Genomic DNA, 23,903 nt, shown 5'->3' with positions numbered 1-23,903 from the left:
CCTCCTCATGCTCCACTTCTTGGCAGGGAGATGGTAGGGAGAGAGGGTCTCCACCAGGTCTATGATGCTTGTCCTCATGAATAAGTGGGACGCTGTGTCATTCAAGCCCTAGTCTCCTGCTTGGTTGAGCCACATCTCATAAAGCCAGGACCCAAGTGTGGTTCCTTGGGGAGTCCACCGAGCCTTGGGCATCCTCCATGAGTCTTCTACACCTGGGTGGCTCAGGTTGACTGGCTGTTTATGTGTTGGGGTTAAGGGTCCTCCCTGACTCCCTCTGGACTCTCCCCAGGGGCCCAAGGTCACATCTTCCCCAGCAGAGACCAGGCCAAAATCACCAGGGTGAACCCACCACTTTAATGTCCTCAGAGAACCTTGAGTGAGATGGGAGGGAGCTGTAAGGAGCGAGAGTGGGCTCCCGGGGGTGAGGAGCAGGGGACACCGAGGAAGCAGGTTCAGAGAGGGAGGAACAGACAGACAAACACTCCAGAGAGACAGATGTCCTGGTGAGGACAGCTGGGGAGCAGGTGCTTAGCTACCAGAAGTGGCCACCCCACCTTTGCTGGGGGGCAGACACACAGAGAGAGTGGGGAGGGACTGAGCCCCAGGTACAGGCAGGGTTCCCAGACTCCCCTCTAAGTGGGTCTCAGTTCTCTCCATGGCTGTCCTCTTGGGGGCCTGGCTGTTGCTCCTCTGGGCCAGGCTGCCCTGGTGTCTCTGAGAGTCCTTGAGTTCCCTGAGGGCAGACACCCTGCAGGGGAAGGTGCCCACCTGAGTGAAGTAATGAAGGAGGAGGGGGTTATGGCTGCCACTGCTGGGGCAGGTCCGCCGAGGCACAGAGAGGCCATGATGAGCGCTGGCCCCATCCCTGCCACACCTACCCTGTGCCTACCCGAGGGGTCAAGAGATGCCCTGCCCTGGACCCCGGGATCCAGATATGCCTGGACTGCCCACCAGGCGAGGTCATGGTGTGAGCAGGTGCCTGACCAGCACAGCCCCCGCCTCAGTTATAGAACACCTCGTCCTCCTCCCAGACGGAACCGCTCTCCACAGAGGGGAGGGAGCCCGGTAGGTGTGTCCCACCCTCGGGTCCTTGGTGCCCAGGCCGCCGCCGCTGATGCTGCAGCTCTGGGCTGGGGGGCTGTGGGATGCCAGCGGTGCTGGGGGGCTCCTCCAGTGAGGGACAGCTCTCAGGGGAGAGGCTGGGCGAGGAGAAGGCCTGAAGGCTGTTATCCTGCGAGGGGCCACTGGGAAGGCTGTCCTGAAGGTAGATGCTCTCCAGATCCAGAAAAGCAACAGAGCAACAGGGTGACGGGGGAATGGCATCCCGAATCTGGCTCTTTGCCCTCTCCGGGGGTGTGAGAAAGGGCAAGGGGCAGAAGACCTGCCTCTAAATCCAGCTGTGTGACTGGTGAGCATTGTGACCTTGGTCAAGTCACCAAAATCCTCTGAGCCCCAGGTTCCTCCTCGAGGCAGTAAACAGAGGAATCAAGAGTGGGCTTGGAGCCAGCCTGTGCTCTCTGAGAACTGGGACAACCAGTGCTCCCCTGGGCCTCTGTCCCCTCCCCGTTCCTCTCCATCTGTCAGGGAGGATTAAGCGCAGGCTTCCCCCAAGGCCAAGGCTCCTTGAAGCCCTCAATAGTAACCTGGGCTTCTAGAAAGGCGGTTGCTTGTGTCTGGTGCTAAGTTTCAAATCCAGCTCTGACGCTTCTAACTGTGTCATTTGGAGTAAGTTTCTGAACCTCTGTATGCCTCTGTTTCCTTATTTGTAAAATGGGGACAACAGGACCCCCCTCCCTAGGGCTGCTGTGAGGATTCTGTGAGATGCCTCGTGCACAGCCCTCAGTGCAGTAAGCACTCGATTCCCGCCCCCACTGTGCTCATTCTCTCCTTCCTGCTCCTGGCACTGCCGGGCAATGGGCAGGGCAAGGATCACTGCCACATTTTGCAGATGAAGAAACTTAGGCTGAGAAATGGAAGGGGCTTGGCCGAGGTCACACTGCATTTGGTGGTGGGCAGGCATCCAGCCTCAGCTCCGCTCTGCTCACCCCTGCCCCCGGACCTCCTGGGCTGTACCTTGGAGCTGGACGATGCCCTGGGGGCTGTTCTTGGGGTGCAGTTCCTCGTCGTCCAGCGAGGACCAAGCGCTCAGTGTGGCCTCTGTGATGGCAAACTGCTCGGCGACCCCTGGGGGGACATCCAGATCTGGCTCAGAGGGAAATGGGTGGGGACAGCCTCAGTGCCCCATGGAGCTGCTCCAGGACAGGCTGGAGCGTGGCCGCCTCTCAGCGCTGCCCATCCACGCCCCAGTGGTCAAGAATGCTCACTTAATAGCCCCCCACCCTATGCCATTATTTTTTCCTGCCCAGACAATGCCCATGCAGTGATCTGGGCCCCTCAAGGTCCCAGCTTCACCCCCACAGAGCCCTGGCCAGTCCCCCTCCTCACTGACCTGCAGCAAAGCGGGCCTCACGCAGCTCGTCTGGGAGGCAGCAGTAATGCTCGTCCTCAGCTGGGGACAGCTCCCAGCCTGCCCGCTGGGCACTCCAGCCCTTCCACTCGATGAGGTGGGCCACGCGGCCTCAGGCCATGGCCGTGGGCTTTGTGATGTGGTCCTTGATGCTCTGCACCACCCCTGGGGCATGGAGGGCATCTGGGCGACTGTCCTGACACAAGGCCCAGCCCAGGGCCTGGCCTCCATGCCTCAGGCCCACCTGGTGGCCTGTACCCCACATTCCCTCAGTGTGCCACAGTCTCCATCAGTGCCCCACACCTCCCCAAGGGCTTATACCCATCTAATTCCTCATGCCCTCCAAAGCCTCCTCCTCACTCCTGCCCTGAGGCCTCTGAGCTCTGCGGTCCCCTCCCCTCAATGCCCCCACCCACTGGCATCAGCATTTCCTCCCAGCATCCTACTCCTAGTCCGTGTTCCCGCCCACTGGGTGCCTCTTCCCCAGATTGCCCACACCCCTCACTCCCTTTCTGACTAAGTTCAGACCCTTCCGCCCAAGGAGATCCACCCGAGGACCACTCATGAGCCCCCAGCTTTCTCCATGATCCATTAAACACATTCTGAGAGAGCATCTCTGTGGCCTCCAGCTCTGCTGGAGGTGAGACCTGGGTGGATGGAGCAGGCAGGGAAGGCTTCCTGGAAGAGGGGACCTGGCATTGGAATTTGAAGGTGGGTTGGGTTTGGACAGATAGAGGCAAGACTGGAGGTTTCATTTCAGAGATGAGACGAGGATGAAGGCATGGAAGAGTCTGGCATGAGTCCAGGACTAGCTGGGGTGAGACATGGGGTCCACATTAGGACTGGCCGACAGGAGAAGCTGGGAGCTGATCAGGGCCAGAACAGGGTTGGAGAGAACCAGGTGGAGGGCTCAGATATTCTCCTTGTGCAATGGGGAGCCCCAGCAGAGTAATGAGCAAGAGAGTGAGCAGTTAGCACAGCTGTTTAGAAAGACACCCCAGTTGGAAGATTAGGGGTTACTGCAAGGACCCAGCAACAGACATGGCAAGGGCTGGGCAGACAGAGAGGAGGGGTCGGGGGCTTTAGGAGGAGAGGAGTTGTGTGTGGAAGATAGAGAGGGGCTGTCAGCAAAGGTTCAGGATTGTCATTAACCAAGTCTGACAACACAGATCTGGGAGTCACCGGGGTCTCCGAAGCCATGATGTGAGGAATGGTGATATTTAAGAAAGACGAGGCTTGGTGTGGTGGCTCATGCCTATAATCCCAGTGCTTTGGGAGGCCAAGGCGGGAAGATCACTTGAGGTCAGGAGTTTGAGACCAGCCTGGCCAACATGGTAAAATCCTGTCATCCTGTCTCTATTAAAAATACACACACACACACACACACACACAGAGTAGCTGGGCATGGTGGCATGTGCCTGTAATCTCAGCTGCTTGGGAGGCTGAGGCAGGAGAATCTCTTGAACCTGGGAGGTGAAGGTTGCAGTGAGCGGAGATCGCACCACGGCACTCCAGCCTGGGTGACAGACTGAGAAGAAAGAGGAGGTATCCACAAAGGAAATTAGAGAGCTGGGAAAATGGGAAAGATGGGTGTGTGGAAGCAAGGGGAGAATCTCGCTCCCAATCACTAAAGTGGGGGGTGTTGGGTATCTAAGAAGGTGTTTTGAAGAAGGCGGGGGTTCAAGTGGCTCTTGAAAGGTAGGTGCAGCGGTCTAAGGTGCTGCGGGTGGAAGAGAAAGGCACAGGCCAATGTGGGGAGGGCCCCAGGGGTCCCGGGGGAGCTGGGCGGGCTTTAGTGAAGCAAAGCCTGCAGGGCATGGAGCAGAGCTGGGTATGCATAAACAGGTGAAGGCCACGCTGGTGCCACCTGATGCCGTGGTGATCACCGACACCTCCTTTACTGTGCCAGGAGCCTATCCCCATCTGCTTCAGGTGCTGCTGCTGTGAGCTCACACCTACAACCGTATCTGCAGAACCGCCCTGAGCCAATGGGAGCTGCCTCACCCAGATATGCCCGGGAGGCTGCAAATTCCTCCCCAGGGGCAGCCAGTGAGGCAGCAGTGGGAGAGTATAAAGTCCAGCCCCTGGCCGGGCGCAGTGGCTCAGGCCTATAATCCCAGCCCTTCGGGAGCCTGAGGCGGGCAGATCACTTGAGGTCAGGAGTTCAAGACCAGTCTGGTCAACATGGTGAAACCCTGTCTCTACTAAGAATACAAAAGTTAGCTGGGTGTAGTGGCGCATACCTGTAATCCCAGCTACTTGGGCAGCTGAGGCAGGAGAATTGCTTGATCTCGGGAGGTGGAGGTTGCGGTGAGCCAAGATCACACCACTGCACTCCAGCCTGGGTGACGGAGTGACACTCTGTCTCTCAAAATAAATAAAATAAAATAAAATAAAATAAAATAATAAAATAAAATAAAATAAAACAATAAAATATAGTCCAGCCTCTTGCCATAGCGTGCCATCAATTCTGGGGTGCTATTCATGCCCCCAAGCTGCGGTGGGACCAGGTGGGCAGGGCTAGACTCCTGCTGAGCCCCTTTCCAGCGCGCTCTGCCTCCCCCACTGACTGCTGGTTTCTCTTGAAGGCCAGTCTCCAGGGAATCACCTGCACAGTCATGCCTATGTCAGGCTCTGCCTCCAGGGAACCTGGATTAAGGTGATGTGACTGGCAGAGAGGCAGGGAGGCCATGCCAGACAGCCATCTGAAAAACTCTGCCCCACCCCCGCAGAGCTTATTAAGAACCCAGCAGTTTAACTCGTGGAAGCAGAACCCTGAGCCACTGGTCCCCCGGTGACCTGTGGCATTTAGAAATGGAGAATCCAGCAGGGCTGGCATTTAGAAAATGGGACTCTGGCATTTAGCAAATGGAGAATCCAACAGGGCTGCCGTCTTCCCACCTGCAACTCAGCTGTGCCCTTCCCACAGCCAGGGTCTAGGGTGGGACCATGCATTCTCCAAGGGCAGGAGAGTTGCAGCCAGAACCTACCCACAAGGGACGAGGTGGCCAGGGCTGCCACGTTGTAGTTGCTGGGGCAGGACCTGGAGTCGGACAGGTAGCCGTTGGTGGTCTGGAAGCACCTCCAGAGGAAGGGGCAGGAGGAGTGAGCAGGGTGGGCCAGGCTGCTGGCCGACGTCCCTCCAGTCCCACCCATCCCGTCTCCCAGACCACCAGGTCCTCTGGCCAGTGGGCAAGAACAGGGCAACTAAAGCCAGAAAGATTCTACCAACTCCCACGGGACCACCCCTACCCACTGTTGCATCAGATTCTTGTCTTAGGGCTGGTGGGACTGTGTGCCTGGGCTGGGCACAGAGGATAGAGGGGCGATGGTGTCAGCTGGGGCTGGCTGGACTGGGGGACACACAAGTGCACTGATTTGCCAAGGATCCCAACAGAAATCCATCTGTTTGTCCTAAAACAAGAGGAGAGAGAGGATCAGGCAGGGCCTGGCATGCTGTGCTGGCAGATGGCCCGAGTCGTGGGGCCCTGGGCGGGGAAGGGGGTCAGCCTTCTGGTGCTCCGTGAGGTCGGGGTCTGCCCTCTCATGGGTCATGCTCTGGTGTCCCCTGGCATACAGAGTAAGAAGGAAGAGACAACAGTGGTGCTGGGAGGAGAGGCAGCGGGTGCAGCTTATAGAGCAGGCTTGGGTGTGGGCTCTGACTTTGCCGTTTCCCAGCTGGTATCTCTAGCCTATTCCTAACAGCTCTGAACATGTCTCCTCCCCTGCAAAATGGTGACAATGTCATTCACCTCACGAGTTGTGGTGAGGCCTAGATAACATAACGGAGGCTAAGAGCTGAGTGCGGTGCTTAGCAGGAGGTGAGGGCCGCTGGGGAGAAGGTAATTATATCATCCAGTGGGTTCATGCCACAGACTCTGGAGCAAGGGTGGAAATTATGCACCAGGATGTGGGGCCTCTAGTGACCCTGAGTGACATCTTCCAAATATATCTAGATGGAGAATTCTTTTTTTTTCTTTTTTTTTTTTTTTTTTTTGAGACGGAGTCTGGCTCTGTCACCCAGGCTGGAGTGCAGTGGCGCGATCTCGGCTCACTGCAAGCTCCGCCTCCTGGGTTTACGCCATTCTCCTGCCTCAGCCTCCTGTGGGACTACAGGCGCCCGCCACCGCGCCCGGCTAGTTTTTTGTATTTTTTAGTAGAGACGGGGTTTCACCGTGTTAGCCAGGATGGTCTCGATCTCCTGACCTCGTGATCCGCCCGTCTCGGCCTCCCAAAGTGCTGGGATTACAGGCTTGAGCCACCGCGCCCGGCCTTTTTTTTCTTTTTTTAATTCTTTCTACCCCAAATCACCACCCTGCCTGCGCCTTCGCTCACATCACCTCCTTTCCGTTCTGCAACAAAGGAAGAGCTGTTTCTGCTGCACCCAAGACCTTCTTGCCCATCCATCCCGGACTGGCTCCCATCCCTGCCCGCCCCTCCGGAGCCTTGTTTTCTCTGCTGCGGCATCACCGTGCCCTCTCCGCTCCATCAGCCTGGAAGCATCTTGCCAGCATCACACTTGCCGCCACATCTCCTGGGCTCAGGACTTTCTCCTGCAATCTCTCCCCTCTGTCCCCTTACCACTGGGTCGGGCTGTCAGCACCCCAGCAGCCCAAACGTCTTCTGTCTCTTTTTTTTTTTTTAATCTTTTTGTTTTGTTAGTTTTTTTGAGAAGGAATCACACCCAGGCTGGAGTGCAGTGGCATGATCTCAGCTCACTGCAAACTCTGCCTACCGGGTTCAAGCGATTCTCCTGCCTCAGTCTCCCAAGTAACTGGGATTACAGGTGTGCACCCCCCTGCCCAGCTAATTTTTGTATTTATGGTAGAGACGGGGCTTCGCCAGGTTGGCCAGGCTGGTCTCAAGCTCCTCGTCTCAGGTCATCTGCTGGCCTCGGCCTCCCAAAGTGCTGGGATTACAGGCATGAGCCACTGTGCCCAGCCCCGCATCTCCTGTCTTTTCAGAACCTTGTCATGACCACTGTTTCCCTCCAGCATCCCTTCTCATCGGATGTGCAGAGGGCTGTGTCGGCCCCAGCCTCTCGGGATGACTTTAGCAGGCGTCTCTTCCTCTCTGGCCTCTCCCGTGCTTGGTGGGTCCTCAGCCCACAGGCCAGTCCACCTGGGCTGAGACCCCAAGGCGCCTGGCATGGGGTGGCCAAGCGAAGGGGAAGGGACGTGGTCACTGAGGAAACACTCAGATCCCCTCCACCTGGAGCTGGTCCCAGTCAGAGACTGCCTGGAACCTTTGGGGTGTCTGGAGCCACCTTCGGACTCTGGGAGCCTGGCGTTCCTAAAGAACCCGCAGCACTCCTCACTCTTCAACTCCCTTCCCCTCTCGCTGAAGACAGTGGGACCAGGTAAGGCATGGGAAGGGGCTGTGGGGGGGAGCTGGTAAGGCCTGTGTCTTGGGGAGTGGTGGGAGATGGGGGATCTGCTAGCTCCCCAGCGGTCCCCACATTCCTCTGGGAAGTCAGGAATAACCAGAGCCTCCCTCCCCTCCTAGGCACCTCACAGTAGGGGTGTAACTGTTGGAATAAAAGCAGCTTCATGTCACCTGCCAGGCTGCAAAGTAGTGTGGGGACTCAGTGACCTCTGCATGTGGGTTCTCTGCACCGCCCCGCTCCCACCAATACCCGCCCTGTCTCTTTCAGGGTGCCCTGTCCCCCATCCCCTGTCCTCAGCTGCTCTGAGGCGAGGGGGCTGTGTGGGTCCTGGGCACCCGACTCCCACCCTTATCCTGTCATGAGACAGAGACCCAGGTCTCAGGCTCAGCTCATTTGACAGAGGAGGAAACAGAGGTGCTCGCGTTAGGGTCCCAGAGCCACACTGGGTTCTCCCCTGCTGTCACTCTACTGAGCCCCCGCTACTGCTGCCAGGCGACTGATGTGTAAGGGGAGAAATTAGGGCTCATGTGGAGGCAGTGGGTTTGGGAGGGACCTGCACTGGGTCCCGCGCCCCCTGGCTGTGCTCTTCTCGGCCTCCTGGTGCTCACAGGGTTGGGGGGTGAGTGTGGATACGAATGTGCGGTGCTGGATGTGGGACCGTAACCAGCAGCTGCCCCAGGCCAGACACTGGGGATTAGGATGTCAACAGGGCAGCCAGTTCTGGTGCTGTGCAGAGTCAACAGGTTGGGGTGGCCAAGGTGAAGGCGGGCTCGGGTCCCACCTCCTACAACACACACCTTCGATTTTGATTTGACTTGCCTGGCATCTAGAGGCAGAGGGTAGCCCAGGGTCCCAGGTTTTGACAATCATTCAAGGGCCATCATGTTATTCAGAGGGTGGCTCTGTCTGGTAGGAGTGGAGGCAATTGCCCCCAGCCTCTTGCCCAAAAGTGGCATCAGACACAACTCTTCTGTTCTGTGCTCAAACCATTGCCCTGGTTCAGCCTCAGGAGCGGAGGAGATTGTGGCAGGGAAAGAGTTGCACAGTGGAGGGCTGGGTTCAGCCTCTGCTGTGTGACCTTGGATGAGTGACCCACCTCTCTGATCATCTACAAAATGGCAATGCTCTCCCCATTCACAGGGTGCGGGGAGGAGGACTTGAGTTGCAGATCGGAAGCTCCTGACACGTAGCAGGCACACGGCACATGCTTGTTCCTCGCCATGTCCCCTCACACCTGTGCTCCCATTCTCTGTTGGAGTGGGACAAAGTCTGTGGAATTACCCAGAAGTCCCCAGATAGAGCCGCTGGCCCTTGGACGTGTGCTTTGAGAAGCATTTCCTGAGCCTGGAGGGTCTGGACACAAGGCTCGAGTCCCAGTTCCTGACCCCAATTCACTGCCTTGCCTCAGGTGTCAACCTCCTCGCCAGCCCTGGACAAGATGGCTCATCAGGACGGGACTGTGCGGCACAGCCTGCAGGCTTTGGAGCCAGGCAAACCTGGGCAGGGAATCCCGGTTCTGCCTCGGCCTCTGTGATCTTGGATAGGCAGCCTCGCCTCCCTGAGACGCCATTTCTCTACAACGGGATCACACTGCCTGCCTCGTGGGATTTCCGTGGGCACTCAGGGTAATTAATCTGGGGAAGGCTGACTCTCTACCTGGCATACAGGGAGGCTGTGGTCATGCTGACCCCACTCACCTTTGCCGGCCTGCCTTCTCCTTCCCTGCCCAGCCTCCTCCCCTCTCCCTCTGTGCTTTTCCAAACCTTCCATGTCCAGTTCTGAGACTCCTGGGCCCTGAGCCTCAGCCCTGGCAGATGGCCCCTCGCTGTCCTGCTGTGTGTGTGCGCTCCCCCTCCCCAGCCCCTGTCCAGCAGCACCCAGGAGCCTGAGGACAGCCGGGCACCACCCTCTGTGCCGCTGTGGTGGGTGGAGAGGCTCCTGCTCCCCTCCCTCTTGGCAGCTCTGCTCTGCTCCGCTCCGGCCTGGGCAGTTCTGGTCGGTTTTCAAGGACATTCGAAGTGTTCGCCATAAACCCTGGGCCCGGCAGCAAAGGGGGGAGGATGTTGATTGTTGGAACACACACCTGTCCAGGTGCAGGGGAGCTGGAGGCTCTGTGAGAAGAGGGCCAGCTCAGTCACAGCAGGAGGACTGACAGGTGAGGGGTCGCTGCAAGGAGCTGGGGCCTGCCAGGGCCAGGTAGGCAGGGCGGAGTGTGGGCTGGTAGGGGCAGAAGCCAGCACCTCACTGTGGCCCTGGAGGGATCTCCTTCTGGGCTTGGGGTTTTCCTGCCTCTGTGGCCTGGGCTGGGGTGGGGGGTGCTCAGCGGTGGACAGGGAGAGTCAGAGCCATCCATGGGACTCTGCAGTGAGTCCCAGCCCTGGGCAGAGACTGCTTCCAGCAGCGGAAGTGCCAAGCGACCCAGAAGGGTGGGAGCAGCGGCCACAGAAGGGGAAGGGGCTCTGAGCAGGGCTTAGGCTCCGGCCTGTGCCCAATCTGCTGCTAGACACGGGGGGATACCTAGGAATCCCACCCCCATCCCACAAAATGACACACACGGGTACACACCCTCAGTGATGGAATCTCAGAGATGAGGGCACACACAGACCTAGTGTGGTAACTTCACACACACACACACACACACACGAAAGCACAATCCTTCCTCTTGATTTGGTGGGGAGAGCACTGGAAGGGCCTAGAGGCAGCGCGAGGACGTGCAGCAGCTCACCCGGGTCCCTCCCTCTATCTGCTTCCCCAGGGGCCTGATGCAGGAGTTGGTGGGGCTGCGTGAAGGCTCCTCAGGGGACCCTGTGACTCTGCAGGAGCTGTGGGGCCCGTGTCCCCGCATCCGCCGAGGCGTCCGAGGTGAGAGCCAGGTCCTCTTCCCTTCCCCTGGAGGACCACTCAGGACATCACTCCTGCCCGGCTCCCACCGCACCTCCCTGCCCAGAAGCCACCCTCCTCCTGGCATTTGTCCAGGACATCACTGCCCAAAGTCTCCTGGGAGGCAGGGAGAGAAGGGGTCTGTCTGTCCCACTGTCTGTGGGTCAGATGGGTCAGGCATCTGCCCTCTGCCTTTCGGGAGATATAGCCCAAGGCCTGGTCACTGTGCCCATCCTCCACCCAGGCCTCTCCCTCACCTACCTGTGCCAGTGAGGGGACGTGGGGGTTAGCTGCTGGGACAGCTGGGGCCACAGCAAGGGGCTGGGGCAACCTGCACTTGGCACCTTTCCTTGGAGCCTCATGTGCCTTGTTCACTTTGAGACCTGACTGTCCCCTCAGCTACAGGGCAGAGCAAGTAGGGACTCCAGAAGGAGGCTAAGTGCAGCCCCAGGGGCTGGTGCCCACAGCCAGTGAGGGCCAGCTCCCAGGCTGGGGTGGTAGCCAGCTGGCCAGGGGCATTGCTGTGGACCCAGAGGATACCTGGTGCCACAGGCCCTGGGACGCGCAGGAGTCTGCTAGACCCTGGTGCTCTGTCAGCTACGGACTCTGCGGGGATACAGGTGAAAGCTGTAGCTGCCAGCCTCCTCCACACTCCCTGTCCCCCAGGAACCTCCCAGTACAGGCAGGGATGGGGAGGGTGGACAGGTCAAAGGCCTTCCGGCAGGGGCAGCAGGTCTGGCACCCACTGTGTCACCACTGTTGCCTGCCACAAATCCTGCCTGGCTACTTATGTGAGGCAGGTCCCCCTCAGGACTACCCCAGAGTCCACCACCAAGCTCCACCCCACTGCCCCAGCCTCCCTGCCTGGAACCCAGCAGGCCTCCTAGGATGGGACTGTCTGTGCCTCTTGCCCCACCCTGTGCCATGACCCCACGCCCTGCCCCAGGTGGCCTGGAGTGGCTGAAGCAGAAGCTGTTCCGCCTGGGTGAGGACTGGTACTTCCTTATGGTCCTCGGGGTGCTCATGGCCCTGGTCAGCTATGCCATGGACTTGGCTGTCGGGAGTGTTGTCCAAGGTAACCCCTCCATGGCAGGTGCTGCTCTGGGCCAAGGGATCCTGAGCTCGCTCTGGGGATGCCAGGTGGATGTCGCCAGGTGTAGCAGAGGTGGGAGGTGGGCTCTGGGTGGGGATCTGGTCCTGGCTTTACTCCTGACTTGCCGTGTGATCCTGGGCAGGCTCCTGCCCCTCTCTGGGCCTCAGTTATCTCATTTGAACAAGGGAGAGAGGCCTGAATGTTCCCAAGAGCGCTTCCTCCTCTGACCTCTCTGCCTCCTCTTCCAGCCACCCCGTTCCTTCTCCTTCCCTTCTCCATGCCCTGGGGTGGGAGTGGGGGCACTTGCCTATAACACTAAGCTTGGAGCTTCCTTCCCAACCCCCACTCCCTCAGCAGCCTGCCTCCACCCTGAGGCCTCCCTGGAAGAGGGGGTGTGGGCCAGGAAGGGTCTAAGACACTTTCTCTGGAGACCCTCAGCTGCCAGAAGCAGGACCTACTATGGTGTTTGGTGCTTCACGCCTCTGTCATTTAGTTCTCAGTGGCCCTCTTTAGTCTTCAATGAGCCTGTGAGGGAGAGCCCATCACTAGCCCACTTGACAGATGGGGAGACTGAGGCTCAGAGAGGCTGAGTGGCTTGCCCACGGTCACTCAGCTAGGCAATGGTAAACCTGGGATATGGACCCAGGGTCATACTCCTGCCTCTTCTTGGGGGTCTGCCCCTCACTGGGTGGCCTGGTTCTTCCCTCTTTGTGACTCCATTTCTGGTCAGTAAGTGGGCACCACAGTGTCTAGCCCCGAGGGCTGCAGAGGCTATGGGTGGCTCCTGATACACAGCTGTCCCCAGCGCACCAGTGGCTGTACGGAGAGATTGGGGACAGCCACCTGCTCCGGTATCTCTCCTGGACTGTGTACCCCGTGGCCCTCGTCTCTTTCTCCTCGGGCTTCTCCCAGAGCATCACGCCCTCCTCTGGAGGTGAGTCCATGGTCACCACGCCAGTCCCCACTGGCCAAAACCTTCTCAGATCCCAGGGGGCTTCTGATGGGGGGAGTCGGGAAGCGGCAGCCTCATTTCTCAGACAAAGGCCCAGAAGAGTCATGTGGCTTGCCTGAAGGGACACAGGAGGAAGGCCAGATCTTGAGCTCTGGGTCACTGCTGGCCCTACTGACTTTCCAGGGGCTCCTCTGGGACTTGATGGGAGGCCTGGTGGGAGGTTCTTCTGTGAAGCCTGTTGCAGTGGCCAGTGCCAGGGAGGAGCTGGTGGAGGAGGCACAGCTCCACCTGGCCGCTCAGCCCGGCCTCCAGCTCCAGGCTAGCAGAGGGGAGCTCAAGGCTCACTCAGTGGTGGCCTGAGATTTCATCCAGGCTTCCCCTATCCTACCACAGCTTTCTTTTTTTTTTTTTTTTTTTGAGACGGAGTCTTGCTCTGTCACCCAGGCTGGAGTGCAGTGGCGAGATCTCAGCTCACCTCAAGCTCCGCCTCCCGGATTCACGCCATTCTCCTGCCTCAGCCTCCCGAGTAGCTGGGACTACAGACGCCCGCCACCTCGCCCGGCTAGTTTTTTTGTATTTTTTAGTAGAGACGGGGTTTCACCGTGTTAGCCAGGATGGTCTCGATCTCCTGACCTCGTGATCCACCCGTCTCGGCCTCCCAAAGTGCTGGGATTACAGGCTTGAGCCACCGCGCCCGGCCCCTACCACAGCTTTCTGCCAGGTCTGGCGGGAGGAATGTAAGCAACTCACATTCCATCTGTGACGCTCAGCGTCCAAATCTGCTAAATGAGTTTAAGGACCTTACCCTAGGCTGGGTGCGGTGACTCATGCCTGTAATCCCAGCAATTTAGGAGGCTGAGGCAGGAGGATCACTTTTTGCCTAGAGTTTGAGACCAGCCTGGGCAACACAGGGAGATCCTGTCTCTACAACAAATAGAAAAAAATCAGCTGGGCGTGATTGCATGTGCCCGTGGTCCGAGCTACTCAGGAGCTGAGGCGGGAGGATTGCTTGAGCGGGGGAATTTGATCCTGCACTGAGCTGTGTTTGCACCACTGTACTCCAGCCTGGGTGATAGAGTGAGACCCCTGTCTGAAACAAACAAACAAACAAAGGAATCCTAACCCAGCTGGGCACACTGGCTCACGCCTGTAATCCCAGCACTTTAGGAGGCAGAAGCGGATGGATCACTTGAGGTCAGGAGTTCTAGAGCAGCCCGGGCAACATAGCCAGACTCCATCTCTTTAAAGAAGTAAGGCGGGCGAAATGGTCTCTACCTATAGTCCCAGCTATTCAGGAGGCTGATAACATGAGCCCTGGCATCTGAGGCTGCCGTGAGCTATGATCCTACCACTGTATTCCAGCCTGGCCAACAGAGCATGACCCTGTCCCCAAAGGAAAATAATCCTAACTTCAGAGGGTTCTGCTGATCTGGCGAGATCGTAATTTGAAAACACTTCGCGGGTACAGTGTTGAGATTTTTAATCTAGAGATTGTCCCTCTCCTGGCCCTGCCCACCCCCGCCAAGGTTCTGGAATCCCGGAGGTGAAGACCATCTTGTCGGGTGTGGTCTTGGAGGACTACCTGGATATCAAGAACTTTGGGGCCAAGGTGGTGGGCATGTGTTGCACCCTGGCCTGTGGCAGCACCCTCTTCCTGGGCAAAGTGGTATGGGCAGGGGTGAGGGCACCCCAACCACCCTACCCACCCCAGCCACCCCAGCCTCACCCCCATCACCCCACCAAAGCTGGGTCAGAGGGGACTTGGGCTTGTCCCTGCCTTTGAGAAGCTCAGTCTTGGGGAAAGAGCCAGGCCAGGTCCCCAGAGTGTGACAAAAGCCATCTGAGGACAGCCCTGGGGGTTGGAGAGATGGAGGAGGGGGTGTGGTGGGGAAGCCGTGCTGCCTCTGGGTAAGGCTGTCTGTGCTGCTCTCACCTGGGCCCTGGGCCCACCCTTCCCTCTGCAGGGCCCTTTCGTGCACCTGTCTGTGATGATGGCTGCCTACCTGGGCCGTGTGCGCACCACGACCGTAGGGGAGCCTGAGGTTAGGGACTCGGGGGCTTCCTTGGAGGAATGGGAGTGGGGAGGGAGGGGGCTGATGCTGAGCCCCGGACTCGGATCCCCCTAGAACAAGAGCAAGCAAAACGAAATGCTGGTGGCAGCGGCGGCAGTGGGCGTGGCCACAGTCTTTGGAGCTCCCTTCAGCGGTGAGACCCCCTCATGCTCCGCACCCTGGGTCCCTCAAGCTCCTCCCCTCACTCCCTGGGTTCCCTCGGCCCAGCTGAGAGCCTGGAGGAGGGGGTGGGTCTCATTCTAGTTCTTACTTCAGCCCCGCCTTGGGCATAGCCACCGCCCCCCAGATGTGATTGGCGGTGCTGAGAGGCTTCAGGGTAACATTACACAGACTTGGGTTTGGAATCCACGTGTGACCCTGGCTCGCTGGCCTCTCTGAGCCCGGCTTACTCCTCTATAAAATGGAGATCGCAACCATCCCCACCCAATAGTGAGAGGACGCACACCCTCATTCCAGGCTGGACGGGTCTCTGGGCAGCGGGCTCCTCCTCGCCCAGGGCGCATGCCCTGCCCTCCCCTCCTGTCTGTCCCTGTCCAGGCTGTAGCAGAGCAGGACAGATGGGTCAGGGAGGAGGTGACAGGGGGAGGGGGCCCTACAGCCACAGGTGAGTGGGGGTGGGGGGCCCACCTGAGATCAGTGTCGCCCCCAGGCGTCCTGTTCAGCATCGAGGTCATGTCTTCCCACTTCTCTGTCTGGGATTACTGGAGGGGCTTCTTTGCAGCCACCTGCGGGGCCTTCATGTTCCGGCTCCTGGCGGTCTTCAATAGCGAGCAGGGTGAGCCCCCTGGGCTGCCTGACCCTGGCCCTGCCTGGGTGCTGGGGCGAGGTGGCCCCCCCTTCTCCCCTGTGTACACCCCTTGCTCTCCTCTTCCCTCTCTCTCCCTCTTTTTCCTCCTCCCTGTTCCCACCTCTTTGGGAGGATGGAAGGGGCTGACCTGTGCTGAACATGAAGGGCAGGAGCCCTGAGGGTAGAAGGGATGAGGCTGGGCAGGGAGGCAGGAGCCTGGTTGTGGGGGCCTGGAATGCCAGGACACACATTCCGGGTCAGGACCTGGCACCCCCTCCACCCTGGGCTGTTAGTCTGGGACTTGTGTTCGGGTGGGGTGGGAGCGCCATCTCGTCTCCCCACTGCTCTCCTTCCCCAGAGACCATCACCTCCCTCTACAAGACCAGTTTCCGGGTGGACGTTCCCTTCGACCTGCCGGAGATCTTATTTTTTGTGATACTGGGGTGAGTGGGTGCCTTGGGCCCCTGAGAGTCCAACAAGGCATTCCCTCCAGGCCTGGACTGCAGCCCCTGGTACTGGGGTCAGGCTCTGGACTCCTATCTCCATGCTCCTCAGGGGTCTCTGTGGCATCCTGAGCTGCGCCTACCTCTTCTGTCAGCGAACCTTCTTTGGCTTCATCAAGAACAATCGGTTCAGCTCCAAACTGCTGGCCACCAGGTAGGCTCTGGGCTAGGGGCTGGGGACCTCTCAGCAAGCGCCTCCCCCACCCGTACTCCCAACCTTATGTAGAAAGCTCCACCTCCCACCTGAGCCCCTAAAGCCCGTCCTAGCCAATGCCCCACATGTGGAGCCCCTAACACCCCCTACAAGTCCCCACAGTCACTGCCCCCCTACTTTACTGGCCTCAAACCTCCCCATTTAATCCCCATATCTCCTTGAGTCTATACCCCTTCAGTGAACCCCAACCCCCTCATTGACCTTTAACCCCTTCTTGGTCCCTCTCTCCCTTTAAACCGTGTGTGCCCGTGGCATTGGCTAAGCCCTCCTGCCCCAGGTGCATGAGCCCTGCCCTAGTCTGGCCCCACTCTGTCCTCCCTCCCAGTGTGCCTGTGCCCCAATTCTCCTATCAGCCTCTACCCCTAAAAATGCCCAGGAGTGTGGGGCTGACCCCACAGCTGCTGTCCCCTGGAGCTGGCTCAGTTCATGTCCCCCATTCCTGCTCTTCCTCCTCCCCAGTCCTTGCCTCGCCGTACTGCCTTCTCGAGGCCCTGCTTCCCTCTCCTGGGGATGTGGGAAAGGGAGGGCCAGCCCTAGAGCCCACCTACCCCCCACAGCAAGCCTGTGTACTCCGCCCTGGCCACCTTGGTTCTCGCCTCCATCACCTACCCGCCAAGTGCAGGCCGCTTCCTAGCTTCTCGGGTAAGGGGCCCTAAGTGGGGTGGCAGGAGTGGGGAAGTCCTATTTGTTGCCCCCTTTGCATGTATCTCACTTAATCCCCCCAATACGCCATAAGGGAGATGCTGTGGCATTATTTTATATATGATATTACAGCTCCGGGAGGTCAGAGCCTTGCCCAAGGCCCCCTGCTGGGAAGTAGCAGAGGAGGATTCCAGGCAGGGTTAGGCAGTGCGGGGGTGGCTGGGGTCCGCCACTCAGGGCCCCTCATGTTCCCACCTGCCCTGCCACAGCTGTCTATGAAGCAGCATCTGGACTCGCTGTTTGACAACCATGCCTGGGGGCTGATGACCCGGAACTCCAGCCCACCCTGGCCTGAAGAGCTTGACCCCCAGCACCTGTGGTGGGAATGGTACCACCCGCGGTTCACCATCTTTGGGACCCTTGCCTTCTTCCTGGTTATGAAGGTGGGCCCCCTGGCTCCCAGATGAGCACAGAGCCAGGACCAGCTCTGGTGGGTGGGGGGGTGCCTCCCTGCACCTGGTGGCATGGAGCCCAGGCCTTCCACCCACACTTCCTGATGTGCTCCCTGCCCACTGCATGGTCCTGGACAAGTGACTTCAGCTCTCTGGGCCTCAGTCTTCTCATCTTTAAAATGGGGTGGTTACTGGGAAGACTGAGGAGGAAGAAAGGAATGTACCTGGCACAGTGCCAGGCATAGAGTGGGCATTTCTCAGGGTGAGGACCCTCCCCTAATGCCAGACTCTGGCAATGGGTGCATGGCCGGCACCCTCTTTCTCTCTAGGGCACTCCCCTGTCCCCTGTCCTGTCCTGCCTGGTCAATGCCTTGCCCAGCGGCCTCTAACCTCTGCCCCGGGCTCCCCACTCCCACAGTTCTGGATGCTGATTCTGGCCACCACCATCCCCATCCCTGCTGGGTACTTCATGCCCATCTTCATCTATGGTGAGTCTGGAGTCCTGAGGTTCTGATAATTTCGGGGTTCTTGGGGCAGGGCCATGGCTCCCGGTTCACCCCCCCCAGGTGGTACTGAGGATGGTCCTCAGGGATGGAGGGTTGTGGGGGCCGGGTCAGCCTGGCTCCCCCTCACCCTAAGTCTGTGGCCAGGAGCTGCCATCGGGCGCCTCTTTGGGGAGACTCTCTCTTTCATCTTCCCTGAGGGCATCGTGACTGGAGGGATTACCAATCCCATCATGCCCGGGGGGTATGCCCTGGCAGGTGAGTAAGTCAGGGCCCTGCTGGGTGGGCAGCATCGTGGGGCTGGGCTGGACCTGGAGAATTGGCCGGTGGCTCCACAGGGCACAGAGCCATCACTGAGCCTCCCAGTGAGCCCCGCACCTCTCATGGGGGTCTGTCCCTCCTAAGTCCCACCATTCCCCGGGGCCCATCACTCCCTCATGGTTCCTGTCCTGTCCCCAGCCCCGTGGCCTCCCTTATCCCTGTCCTCTCACCAAGCCCAGGCACTGGGCACTTCCTACAGTGCCCAGGCTGTAACCTCTTACAAATCACATTTAGCCGCTGGTCGCAGCTATGCCAGTTTTGCCCTCACATGAGGCTGGCCCCTGGCCTCAGCTGCCCTGCCTGACTCTGCCCTTGCAGGGGCTGCAGCCTTCTCAGGGGCTGTGACCCACACCATCTCCACGGCGCTGCTGGCCTTTGAGCTGACCGGCCAGATAGTGCACGCACTGCCCGTGCTGATGGCAGTGCTGGCAGCCAATGCCATTGCACAGAGCTGCCAGCCCTCCTTCTACGATGGCACCATCATTGTCAAGAAGCTGCCATACCTGCCATGGATTCTGGGCCGCAACATCAGGTGAGCGGTGCCCACCTCAGGCTGGCTGAAGGGGGTCATAGTGTCCGGGTAGGGCTGGGGGTGGAGGGCACCTCCAAAAAGAAATGCCACCGCAGCAAACCTTGGACATGGGGGCTGGGAGGGGCTGACACACAGTTGTGCTCTGGTCTCCATTCTCCCCAGTGCCCCGGGTGACCTTGAGCAAGTTGTTGGCCTTGAGGCCTCAGTGTCTGTCTAGGGGTCAGCAGGGCTCCACAGCAGGAGGATGAGTATTGCCCCGTGTACAGGTTGAGGAAACCGGGGCTCAGAGAGGTGCCATGTCTTGCTCCAGCACCGGATCTGGGTCTCCTCCCCTCTCTCCACTTCTGCAGGCTTCACTGGAACTTTGGGAGCAGGAGGTGGAATGAGAATGGAAATGGGCTTTGAGGTCCTCACTCAACCAGATAGGACCAGAGCAGCTTCTGGCCCCAGAGAAGCAGACCAAAGAGGCTCTGAGAGTCCCTGGGTCCGAGGCCCCGCTCCAAATACAAGCAAGCTGCTGCCTTGCTCTGAACCTGTTTCCCCATCTGGAAAACGGGGCTGCTTACCCCAGTGGTTTCCAGACTTTCAAGTTTTTCCCTGGTGGAGGCATACACTTTTTTTTTTCTTTTTCTTTTTTTAGATGGAATCTTTCTCACTCTGTTACGTAAGCTGGAGTGCAGTGGCACAGTCTCAGTCACTGAAACCTCCACCTCCCAGGTTCAAGCAATTCTCCTGCCTCAACCTCCCAAGTAGCTCAGACTAGGCATGTGCCACCATGCCCAGATTATTTCTGTAACTTTAGTGGAGACGGGTTTCACCATGTTGGCCAGGCTGGTCTCGAATTCCTGGCCTCAAGTGATCCACCTTGTTTGGCCTCCCAAAGTGCTGGGATTACAGGTGTGAGCCACCGTGCCCATCCGCATATACTTTTTATTCAAATTAAATTTTCCAGGGAAGGCCGCTGGGTAAAACAGGACAAAGTGGAGCTGGTCTGGGGGACATGGGGGTCCAGGGGGCTGGGAATTAGGAACTGGGTCATCGTTGACGTGGTCCCCAGGTTTCCTCCCACCGTGGATTCCAGGAGTCCCTCATTTCATGAACCTCTCCGGCCCTGTCCACACTCCAGAGCCATGGGTGCCCAGTTCAAGCAAAGCTCCCCCAGATCCCCTTGCCGGCCTGGGTCTCACATCCCCGACTCTGGGACCTGATGGGAGCCCCTCTGCCTGCAGCTCCCACCGCGTGAGGGTGGAGCACTTCATGAACCGCAGCATCACCACACTGGCCAAGGACACACCACTGCAGGAGGTGGTCAAGGTCGTGACCTCCACAGACATGGCCGAGTATCCCCTGGTGGAGAGCACAGGTGCCAGCCAGAAGGGAGGAGGAAGTCGGGGGTGGGGGATGCCCTCTGCCTCCTTCTTGGACCTGTCAGGCAGACAGGATCTGCATCCAGGCTCTGTGACTTAGCAACCAACCGTGTCACCTTGGGCAAGTAACTTCACGTGAGCCTCAGTTTCCTCATCAGTAAAATGGAAATCATGGCCACCCTCCCCTGGGGTGGTTGACATGTCTAAAGAGAGTCGGCTGGGTGCTTGTAAGGCAGTTCCTGGGTAGCTGCTGGGGTAGGAGCATGGGGACACCACCAGGGTCTTCTGGAAGCTTCCCTACAGGCCTCCCTTTAAGCATTCCCCAAATGAGACCCCTCCCCCAAATCCCTGTTGCCATAAGGTAAACATCTCCTTAAAGACAAAAGCATGGTGGCCCTTGTTAAAAGGCATGGAACCCGCTTCTTGCGGAAACCTTAACTAGAGCATCATTTCCTGTGGGTACAACTCCAGTATCTGCATTCAGAAGATAAGGCGGGGTTGGGGGGTAACCCTGCTCACTCAAGTCTGCTGTCAGCCCATGTGTCCCCCTGTGCAAATGAGATAAGGTGCACACCTGGCAAGCACATCACAGCTGGATTTTGGTCTCCACTTGCACTTTGGGTAGGCACCTTATGCAGTGAGCAACCTGTACAATAGTGGTCACCCCTATGCCCACCCCAAGAGGGATAAAGCCATTTATAAGCTAAATAACTGTGAGTATACCACTTAAGCTCTATGTACTGCATTTTCATCATCTTGAAAGTAGGGATCAAGAGAGTATATGATTGCCAGACATTCTCACTCCAAATGCTAGGCCCTTCTTTCCCCACTAATTGGAAGACTGTTAGCATTATGCAGTGGAACATGCCAAATATCTCATCTGAAAATGTTTGCTTTCGGATGAGCCCCCCAAGAGTCTTCACCTCCTGGAGCAAAGAAAGAATTAGCCTCGAAGACAAAGTCCTCTTTTACCCTTAGAGCCATAGCAAAGTGCTCCAACCAACACAGGCCCAGGCTGTGGGACCCCACTGCTTACCCAAGAAATAGCCTTCATTGTTCATTTAAAAGGGAAGGGGGACATTTACATGTCTAAGTGTCAAGTTTTTATTCCACTCAACAGAAAGCAAAAACACCAAGCTGGGCCCTCAAAACTAAATATCTGACAATGCCATTGATACCCCAGGGCCAGAGTGAAGCTTGCCAAGGCCCCAGCACACAGTAGGACCTCAGAACACAGGGTCCTCCTGGGTTCGCACCTTCACTGGGCTGCGCCAGATGTGAGCCTCTTGGGAAACGAAGGAGAAAGCCCAGCCCTGACACACAGACTTCATCGTGCTGGCGTCCCTAGCTTGCTCCTGTCTTGAGACCTTGCAATGTGGGGGATCTCAGTGGTGGCCAGGGTCCCTCCTGGCCCCCTGGTAGCCTCACTCAGCCACCCTCAGCTACCACACCTGAATGACCTGGGGCAAGACAATTAGCCTCTCTGTCTCTGAGCCTCAGTTCCTGTCCTTTATAATGGGAGACAATAGTTACAACAGCCCCATAGGAACACCAGCACAGTTCTTGGCTAAGTAGGTGCTCAGTAAATGTGAGTTCCTGTTTCCTCCTAATGCGCCTCCCTCCCTCTCCTTCTCCACTTGCCAGAGTCCCAGATCCTGGTGGGCATCGTGCGAAGGGCCCAGCTGGTGCAGGCCCTCCAGGCTGAGCCTCTTTCCTGGGCTCCAGGACACCAGGTGGGTACTCCTGAGGGGCGTGGGGATGGAGTGGGGGTCGGTCAGCAGGGCTGGGACAGGAGGGGCCTGCTGATCTCCTGAGGGAGAGGTGGTCTGAGAGAGGCATCCTGGAGAGGCCGGCCCTGCACCTGTAACCCTTCCCCTGTAACCCTTCCCCACTCCCAGCAGTGTCTCCAGGACATCTTAGCTGGGGGCTGCCCCACGGAACCAGTGACCCTGAAGCTGTCCCCGGAGACTTCCCTGCATGAGGTAACAGGGAGAATTGGGGAGTGTGACATATGAGGCCCCTGGGTGGGGAAAGAGCTGATGAGGAGCTCAGGCTTCAGCCTCCCCTCCCAATCCGTGCCCCCGCCCGCCTTATGCTGCTTCCTTCTCCTCCTGGGCCTGTGTCCTCATCAGCAGACTGGGCAAAGCAGCTCCTGCCCTGTCGCCCCTCACTGCCAGGGTTGCGGGGATGATGCAGAGAGATGAGGGAAGTGGGAGAGTGGCAAATGTTTAAGTATCTGGGTGGAAAGACAGTGGAGTTGAACCAGGGCACACGTGCACTTCAGTTTCAGGTCCACCACATTCTCCCTGTGTGATCTTGCACAAAAGACTTAGCCACTCAGGACAGAGCCTGGCACATGGGCGGGGAAGGGGCAGAGGCCCACAGGAAACCTGGAGATGGCCCTGCCCCCTCTGTGCTGCTGGAGGGTGCTGGATATTGGGTCCTGTTCACCTGTGGTCTCGCCTAGACCCTTGCATGGACTCTGGCATCCCCCAGTGGCCACACTGGACATTGCAGGCCTGGATCTCTTGCCTCCCACACACATCAGGCCCGGCCCCTCTTCCCGGCTCAGAGGCGTGGCAGAGTGGGCCAGAGGGTGGGCTGGGCGCCTTCTACCCTCCAGTGTTTCCTAACAATCCCCCATCCAGGCACACAACCTCTTTGAGCTGTTGAACCTTCAGTCCCTCTTCGTGACATCGCGGGGCAGAGCTGTGGGCTGCGTGTCCTGGGTGGAGGTACCAGGGTCCCGGGGCAGAGCAAAGCAGGGGACCCATGCCTGAGAAGGCTGGGGAGGTGGGGGGACACCGGCATGCTCCCTTCCAAACCTGGGGGGATTCAGAGGATACTGATGAGTCCCTCTTCCTGGCCCAGATTGGCCACTGGGCCTGGCTCCCCTACCTTGTTTCCTGGCCAGTGGCCAGCCTGCCCCTCTCTGCCTCTGTGATCCCACCTGTGCAATGGGGTGACATGGGCTCTACTATTCACCCAGAAACCACCCTTAGGGGACTAAAAATGCTGGTGCCGCCCTGTCAACCTCCTCTACATCCCCCCTCCAGCCCCCTCCCCCTTTCTCTGTTCTAGATGAAGAAAGCAATTTCCAACCTGACAAACCCACCAGCCCCAAAGTGAGCCAGTCCAGCAAGATGAAACGGCACCCCAGCTGCCCTGGTACTGAGGTTGGGCTGAGACCCTGCCTCTCTTCCCCCGTCACCCCTTACCCCCACTCCAACCCAGCTCCATTCCTTGGCATAACAGACAACTCTAACCTAGCTCAGAAGAAGATGGCTCATCCTGGGTGTGACGATGGCTCCTGCCTTGAAAGACAAATCCCACCTTGGACAGAGCTGAGTGTGAGATGACGGAAAACCAGTATCTGCCAGGTGCTCAGTGACTGGCCATCCAATTAATGGATGACGGGATTGGGATATGCTGTCACCAAGGGCCGGAGCAGATGCCCTCTGGGGTTGTCTGGTTCCCGATGAGAGGCTCCAGAGAAAAATAAAGCTGGTTCCCAGAGCCGCTGTCCATCCCTCATCTCAGCTGCAAGGTTGCTGGCCTGGGACTGGAGCTCCTCACCTGTGCTGGCTCAGAGTGAGTTTCCCGTGGTCATGTGGACACTGCAGGTTCGGGCCTCTGGGCTCCCGTCCTCATGCTCCACTTCTTGGCAGGGAGATGGTAGGGAGAGAGGGTCTCCACCAGGTCTATGATGCTTGACCTCATGGATAAGCAGGA

The 23,903-nt window shown here is 58.4% G+C and overlaps 1 protein-coding gene across 21 annotated transcripts in view; it reads left to right on the top strand.

Annotated features, from left to right (window-relative positions):
• Positions 1-23,687, top strand: part of CLCNKB (chloride voltage-gated channel Kb) — a 36,175-nt gene extending 12,488 nt beyond the window's left edge. The window contains exons 1-21 of one of the 21 annotated variants that reach the window (XM_074019284.1): positions 9,909-10,008; positions 10,609-10,715; positions 11,680-11,808; positions 12,632-12,760; positions 14,305-14,444; positions 14,743-14,820; positions 14,905-14,983; positions 15,572-15,625; positions 15,996-16,080; positions 16,193-16,294; positions 16,912-16,996; positions 17,266-17,439; positions 17,867-17,936; positions 18,099-18,209; positions 18,591-18,804; positions 20,034-20,167; positions 21,816-21,904; positions 22,073-22,153; positions 22,820-22,906; positions 23,253-23,339; positions 23,442-23,687. In XM_074019284.1, the coding sequence (XP_073875385.1) occupies positions 10,616-10,715; positions 11,680-11,808; positions 12,632-12,760; positions 14,305-14,444; positions 14,743-14,820; positions 14,905-14,983; positions 15,572-15,625; positions 15,996-16,080; positions 16,193-16,294; positions 16,912-16,996; positions 17,266-17,439; positions 17,867-17,936; positions 18,099-18,209; positions 18,591-18,804; positions 20,034-20,167; positions 21,816-21,904; positions 22,073-22,153; positions 22,820-22,906; positions 23,253-23,300 (1,989 nt within the window). In that variant the 5' untranslated portion in view covers positions 9,909-10,008; positions 10,609-10,615 and the 3' untranslated portion in view covers positions 23,301-23,339; positions 23,442-23,687. Of the gene's footprint in view, positions 1-9,908; positions 10,050-10,608; positions 10,716-11,679; positions 11,809-12,631; positions 12,761-14,304; positions 14,445-14,742; positions 14,821-14,904; positions 14,984-15,499; positions 15,626-15,995; positions 16,081-16,192; positions 16,295-16,813; positions 16,997-17,265; positions 17,440-17,866; positions 17,937-18,098; positions 18,210-18,506; positions 18,805-20,033; positions 20,168-21,815; positions 21,905-22,069; positions 22,154-22,819; positions 22,907-23,252 lie in introns of those variants that run through there. The other 20 variants (XM_074019275.1, XM_074019266.1, XM_065529465.2 and 17 more) reach the window with 20 other exon arrangements.
• The last annotated feature ends 216 nt before the right edge of the window (positions 23,688-23,903 follow it).

Source organism: Macaca fascicularis, chromosome 1, assembly GCF_037993035.2.
Source record: "Macaca fascicularis isolate 582-1 chromosome 1, T2T-MFA8v1.1".
Lineage (NCBI taxonomy): Eukaryota > Metazoa > Chordata > Mammalia > Primates > Cercopithecidae > Macaca > Macaca fascicularis.
The sequence above is the reverse complement of the archived record's forward strand: the minus strand, read 5'-3'. Positions and strand labels throughout refer to the sequence as shown.